The following is a 7,107-nucleotide window of genomic DNA, read 5'->3' as shown; positions in this document are numbered from 1 at the left end:
ATAATAATAATAATAATAATAATAATAATAACAATAATAATAATAATAATAATAAATTCTGTTTTCAAATGACAATTTCGATGTTGAAAATAAATAAAGAATATCCAAATTTGATTCAAAAAAAAACTTTTAAAAATGATTTTGGATACTTGTCTTTTTTTCTAAAAAAAGAATTTTTTCCAAATAATTGCTACAAATTGTGAAAATTCTGATAAATGCGAAGATTAAAAGAGTTTTTGGATGATAATTTGGGCCAACACATAGTGATATTGTTGTAAGCATTTATAATCACAATTTTTTTTTTTTGATAATGGGATTTTTTGAAATTTAGAAAACAATTTTTCCTCTAAAACTTTTATCAATAGACAATTCCAATAATACTAGGAATTCTAAAAAAGATTGTTAAATTTGAATTGTCGCAATTAAAGTATAACTTTAGCGACAAATTAAAAATGTCCCATCTCATCCAAACTTTTTTCCTTTTAGTCTCTTGGAAAGTTTATTTCGATTTGGTCACAAAAAAAAATTTAATATCAACATTCATATTTATATACAAGAATATTTGTATGTCTATATGTGTGTGTATGTGTGTGTATGTGTATGTGTGTGTATATGCGTATGCGTGTGTATATGCATGTGTGTGTGTGTGTGTGTATGTGTGTGTGTATGTGTGTGTGTATGTGTGTGTGTATGTGATGGAATAGATTAAAGAGAAAAACAACTCATTTATGAAAGACGCATTTGTTCTTTGTGTTTGAAATGAAATTTAGGAAAAAGTTTCATAGGCTGTTTTAGCCATTCAATTAACCATTTTAATCATTCTGCAATTGTCATTTAGCCGCTCTTGGCAAAGCAATGCGGTAGTTTTACGCTTGAAAGGTTACAACTACTATAGACTCAAAGTAGTTACAATAATTAATTAAATAATTATACTATTCCTGCTAAAACAAGAAAATATTTTTAAATTTTGAGTTTTCAAATAAATGATTAATTGAAGGTAAAAAAGGAGTAATCATGTTTACATGTGATGATAATGACACGGAAAAACGTCAGGTGACGTGCAATTGATTAGAGAGAAAATATAGAATATGGTGGTTTATTCTAAAGTTTTGAAGTTTAGAAAGTTTAAATTTGATCAGAATTCTAAATAAACTTGAATATTTTATATTAAAATTATAATCATACAGCTAATCATCATTGTTATTTTTTCCCAACCATCACCAATCTTATAAATGATCTCAAAAAAGTGTCAAAATTATACTAATTTACTTGCTAGTAATTATGTCTATTCAATTAAATCATTAAAGTATTTCGATATTTTGATTCAAAATTTTTGGACAGACCAAGAATGATGAGTTTTTTTCCTTTTTGCATCAAAAAATGTTAAATTAATTGATCACAAGTGATAGCCATAAGTTAAACATACCTTCACTGGTGCCTTCTTGCAATGGGTCAAGACCTTGGGATAGAAGCTGGATAATACCATTGCGGAAAATTGCGCCACTATGCAAAATTGGGAAAGATTGACGACGTGTGGACATGTCATACGGTCGAGTGCATGAGTTGGATCTATTAGATCTCACATAAGTCGGAATGTGTTGTTGTTGTTGTTGTTGTTGTTGTTGCTGATCATCGAATGCCGCTCGACCGTGTTGCATCGATTGTGTTCGTGGTACAGTAGTAGTACCATCAACGTCATATCTTGCCGTATTATCTTTCTAAATTTTTGAGCATTAAAGCATTTGATATGCAACATTTTTAATTACTTAAAAATAACCTCTAAAAAATCAATAATTGTTTTGTCGCCAACATTACTGTCTTTAAACTTTGTTTTTCAAATATTTAAATTCCAATTTTTTCTCCTCAAAAATCTATTAATCTATTTCATCTATTAATACAAGTTTATATGACAGAACATTTCACTTTCGCAAAAAATTATTCAAATAAAGTTTTCATAAACTTTTTGGTGCTTTAAAAAACTTTAATGAATTTTTTTTTTTTTTTTACTATTCGAAAGTATGAAAGAATAGTAAATAACATGCGAAGCACTGACATTTTTTTTATTTTATTAAGGAAATCATTGAGTTTTTTCTTATGAGGAAGTAGACACAAGCATTCTCCAGTAGTTGCCTATTTAGAGCTCTTAAAGTAAGCAATTATTGGTAAAGATTGAAAGCTATGAGAAAAATACGATAGTTGGTTTTTGAATTTCAATTAATAGCAGGTAAGTTATGTGGAAATACGGTAGAGTTAGTCTTTTGAAAATTTGAAACAAACATAAAAAATTCAAAATATTTGTTAAATGATAGAGATTAGTCACATCTGAAATAATTTATGGTCAGTGGATAAATTTTAAAAAGTGATGTGATATTTGAATTAAATCCTGTCATTGCGGAAAAGTCCGGTAATTTTTGGAAAAAGTACTACCCTCATTGAGCAAACAATCCATGTTTATTTAATGCAATTTTGAACTTTAGGAGATAACTCAGAAATTCCAACTTAAATTTTTCATTCTCTTTCCTCTCCTTCTTTTCTTTATTTTTCAAAAAAAAAGAAAAATTTAAATTACTAATGGATTTTTTTTAGGTAACTGTTGATTTATCTTTGTCTCTTCCATTCCACGTACTTTGTCACCTTCTCCTCCTCCTTCTTCGCCTGATTTCTTACCCGAACAGCAATATTTGACAAAATTCTCGATAGTTTCGTTATATTTCATAAATGTACAATACAATAAATAGATGAAAAATAAGCCAAATGCTTCGAACCAAAAGATCTGAATTAATTTAAAAATAAATGAAACGAAGGATTTTCATTTATAAAAAATTACTTAATATGATATTTATCAATTCCACTACTCTTTTTGGACATATCTAAATTCATCGTCCTTTTTTATTCTTTTCTTTTTAAAATGAAACTTTTGGACCTGTTCATCCAGGAAGAAAATAACCAGCATGAATAATGCCACCACATAAAATGCTACGTCTCTGAAAAAATAAACAAACTAGTACTGATCATTAATGAAAAATAAATGATACGAAAAGTCAATAAGTTAAATTATTGATATTTAGGGTGTCTAATACAGTATCACCGTGTAGTATGAAAAGCAGTTTACGGTATGGTTAGAGAATACCATATCAGAAGGCAATTATAATCCAACGATATTGATTTTGTTATAAATTTGACATAAAAAAATTTTGTTTGTTTTTGAAGAAGCAACGACCACTTGGAACAGGGCGAGCCTCACTTTTGTATTTGAAATATTGAAGAACTTATGATCTGATAATGTGATATATACTGATAAGGTAAACCTGAACAAAGGCCACCAGGTTAAATGCAAAACACTATAAGAGAATATCGCACAACATGAGAGGACACAGAGTATGTTGAAAGTAGCACTACCTGAAGTATTGAACGAAACACATTAGCATGGTGTGCAGTGTCTTTATTATTAAGATCCAGTTGTAGTTATCCGAAAAACTTGTATTTGAATCTTTGTAATACTAAAATATAAATATAATGGCAAAAAAAAATGCATCGTCATTATGCATTTAAATTAAGCACAAAACTTACCAACAATGGTACCAATGCCAACATTATTCTCGGCAATAAAGACACCAATTACGGATGTAAAAAATTCCGGTGCGGAACCTCCGGCAGCCATAAATGTTGCGCCTATGATTTTAATAAAATTGCAGAAAGTGAATGTAATATCGGAGTTAAATCAAATAGAGTCTTCATGGCATCCTTATTAATAAGAGTAATAGTGACCTTTCTTTTAATTCAAAGTGATTGTGATATTCTTTTCGAACAAAAAGAAATAAGGGGAAGAGATTTGAAATAGGTACAGATGAAAATTGATAATAAGATTTTTTACTGCTCATTGTTATCATGCTGCTTCCTTCGTCATGATTTGTTAACAATGATTGTTTCTCCTTTTGATTAATATATTTTCAGATATTCAGTAATTTACGGTCACTATGCTATTCATAAATTCCTGTCAAAGAATGATATCTAATCATGCTATCTCCATTAGTTTTTTTTTTTTTTTTACCACAAATGATCAATCTGTACCTGCAACATCATCACTGATTGCCAACTTATCAGTGATAACACCCAATGATGGTACGAAGAATTCATCGCAAACAATGGCTAACGCAATGAACATGTAAATCAAACCAATGATGTGTAGGATTACTATAAATAATAATTATTGGAATTGGTAGAATTTGATTACTGTACTAATTTCATTAAACAAATTAAATTCTCTCAATTTAAAAAGTTCAAACTTCATGAGTAATTGAAAATTTAGATATACGGAAATTTCAATTCAATAAATCATTCACTTGCGCCATGACGTCGCTGTTCGAGAGTAAACTGATCCGGTGGGAATTGGCCTGCATCGTTCGAATCTATCACAATTCGCTTCGTTTCATTACTATAGTAATATATTATTAGTTCCATTAAAGGTCAAATGGTTTATATCTTCAGTGAAAAAATGTAACAAGACAGACTAGGAAGACATGTTAATTAATAGAAACTTACGAACAAAATTCTCTTTCTTTAATTAAAGTTATTGAAAAAAAAAAGAAATAAAATCAGTTCTTACATTCTACATTCAGGTAAAATACCCAATAATTTTCGTTGTTGAAAATTTATAGTTTGTTGTTGTTGAAGTGATATCAGTTGTTTTTGCACCTGTTCTTGTTCTTCTGAACTTAAACGAACCATCTGTATGGCGGATACAAGAAAAATTGCCAGTGAACAGATTATAGCTCGTCGAATAAATGTTTCATTGAAACGACGATTTCGCATCCTGCAAATGGAAATGGAAATCAAAATTGGAATACGAATAAATTCTTTTTCAGATTTTAATGGAATAGTGAAAACGTAACAGCAGAGATAAAATAAAAATATCTGAAGAGTAAAAGGCAAGCAAACTTCTACATAAAGAATATTTTTTGATTTAAAAACGGATAAAAGTCATTTGTTGAATGAAGTAGAAGGCTTATGAAGCAAGCTATAAAATAGTCTCGCTTAGTTTTCTTATTGATTACGTATTGACATTTTCACAACAATACACTCTTATCACTTTTTGACGAGGATTTAAAATTTAGTCCTTAAAGCTGATAGATAGATAAAATTTTAAGCTCATAACTTTATTGGCAATATAAGTAATGAAATAACTTTATTGGGAGTATAAGTAGTAAAATACGAAAGTCTAGGTAAAAATTTGATTAATTAAATAATATGTAACAAATAAAAATAATGATAATAATAGCAATAATGTGAAATGAAATTAAGAAATGAATTTGAAAAAAGAACAAATTACTAAAAAGGTCTATAAAGAAATTAATGAAATATTGTTTCAAAATTAAAATGAAATTGCAAAAATTACCATTTTATTTACGAAATAATTATTCAAAAATAATTTGAAACGTTCTGTAAGTTTAAAAGTAAATAAATAATTCAAAATAACAAGGAAAAAAAATTGTATCATTTGTGAGGAGTGGAAAAAAGCTGAAAAAATCATCAGCTTGCAAAATGCAATCGTTGCTATTGCTGATCCCTCTTCCTTCACTCATTCTTGAAAGTTAACGCTTCAAAGGAAAAATAATACGAAGCGATTTATTATAGCGTTGTTGATAACAATGATAAGGAACAACATCCATGTGATACACGTGATAATGATGATGAATTATAATAATAACAAATAATAGAGATTGATTCAAATATCCTTCATTCAGTTTCATATTTAAGAGAAATTTAGATTAAGAACAAAGATTTAAAAATGTAATCTTAAATCTGAAGTATAGCATTGGTTGATATCATATATCAGCATAATATCATGATGACGTTTACGTTTAAATTTCATTTCAATAATATTGCCATTGTATAATTAGTGAGTTAAAATCAATGGTTGACCTATTGAATCATTCATTTGAGGAAAGAAAAAGAAATTAAATAAATAGTTAATTCAAGTGAACTGTTGACTGAGCTGCGAATGGCACTAAACTTATTGGAGAGGAGAAGATGAGAAGATGCTATTTGGATGAAATTTAATAAATATAATCATCTATCCGTCGGTCCAGTTCATCAGTTCACTTCCTATGACAGTATTGCAATGATATTAAAGTAAAAAGAAGGAGTAGTGCTATTTTTCGAATCATTTCATATTAAATTAATTCAATTCATTCATTAAATTGTTCCTACGATTTGTTGTATGAAATGAAATGAAAAAAGAAAATTGAATAAAATAAGAAAAATATTTGGAAGAAAAGAATTTATCAAATCACTTTTTTCAACCATTCTTATTATCTAAATTATACCTTAATTAGAGGAAAAGATGAAGATAGTTGGAAATTTTTCGAAATGTTTAAGAATAGCTATTATTCTAATCGATACTAAAATACCGCTTATTACATCAAAGGGCTTCCCTTCTTTCTTTGTTATTGCCGTGATTGAAGTGAGTGGTGGAAGCGGTGATAGTAGTAGCGAAAACATGGCGCAATAATCCATCAAAAAATTGTGCCAATTGGGATTGGATAGATTCATATGGGATTCCTAAGGGAACATTTTGAGGACGCATGTTCTTCACATTTCCCATTTCAGCATATGAACAACGAATGTGAAAACTTTGATTGCTGCTAAAACATTGCTCACACTATGGAATTAAAACTGATATATTTGCATAATAAATGAGCCAAGAGCTTGGCTTGTGTATTAGTTAAAATTTGAACAAAAATAACAAATGGTTTGGCTAGAATTAATCGAAAGTTTGTTGCAGTAATGAACATAATCATACAGTAGTAGTGAGAATCAAGTAAGAAATAATGCAAGTAATTGAGAAACGCATGCATGCACACAAATTATTCCATTACCTGATATTATTTAGCAGAATTCGCAGTTACATGGAAAGGTATTTTATGATTGGTACCAATCGAAGTGTAAGATTAGATTTATATTTTTCAATTAAATCGGACATTTTGACTAATATCGCTTCAAAATTTCGAGGCAAAAGAAAAGGAGAAGGATTAAAGTGAACTTATATAAGTACCAACAGAAAAAAAAGTTTAGCTTAGTGGGACAAAAGGAAAAGCCTGAAAATTT

The 7,107-nt window shown here is 28.7% G+C and overlaps 2 protein-coding genes across 2 annotated transcripts in view; both read right to left on the bottom strand.

Annotated features, from left to right (window-relative positions):
• Positions 1 to 4,823, bottom strand: part of LOAG_16707 (K -dependent Na /Ca exchanger) — a gene marked incomplete at its 3' end in the record, with an annotated part of 9,367 nt that extends 4,544 nt beyond the window's left edge. Inside the window, exons 1-8 of the mRNA XM_020449357.1 lie at positions 4,629 to 4,823; positions 4,344 to 4,435; positions 4,072 to 4,194; positions 3,571 to 3,672; positions 3,309 to 3,399; positions 2,924 to 2,984; positions 2,627 to 2,773; positions 1,427 to 1,718 (exon numbers count right to left, since the gene is read on the bottom strand). Coding sequence (XP_020307124.1) covers positions 1,427 to 1,718; positions 2,627 to 2,773; positions 2,924 to 2,984; positions 3,309 to 3,399; positions 3,571 to 3,672; positions 4,072 to 4,165 — 787 coding nt within the window. The 5' untranslated portion in view covers positions 4,166 to 4,194; positions 4,344 to 4,435; positions 4,629 to 4,823. The remainder of the gene's footprint in view (positions 1 to 1,426; positions 1,719 to 2,626; positions 2,774 to 2,923; positions 2,985 to 3,308; positions 3,400 to 3,570; positions 3,673 to 4,071; positions 4,195 to 4,343; positions 4,436 to 4,628) is intronic.
• Positions 4,824 to 6,421: 1,598 nt separating this feature from the next.
• Positions 6,422 to 6,604, bottom strand: LOAG_11236 (hypothetical protein; the record flags this gene model as incomplete). Its single annotated transcript, XM_003146758.1, has 1 exon — positions 6,422 to 6,604. The coding sequence occupies one exon, from the start codon at positions 6,602 to 6,604 to the stop codon at positions 6,422 to 6,424; it is 183 nt and encodes a 60-aa protein (XP_003146806.1).
• Positions 6,605 to 7,107: the final 503 nt, after the last annotated feature.

This window comes from Loa loa, assembly GCF_000183805.2.
Source record: "Loa loa unplaced genomic scaffold supercont3.14, whole genome shotgun sequence".
Classification (NCBI taxonomy): Eukaryota; Metazoa; Nematoda; class Chromadorea; order Rhabditida; family Onchocercidae; genus Loa; species Loa loa.
Note: the sequence above shows the minus strand (reverse complement) of the source record. Positions and strands in the feature narration are given on the sequence as shown.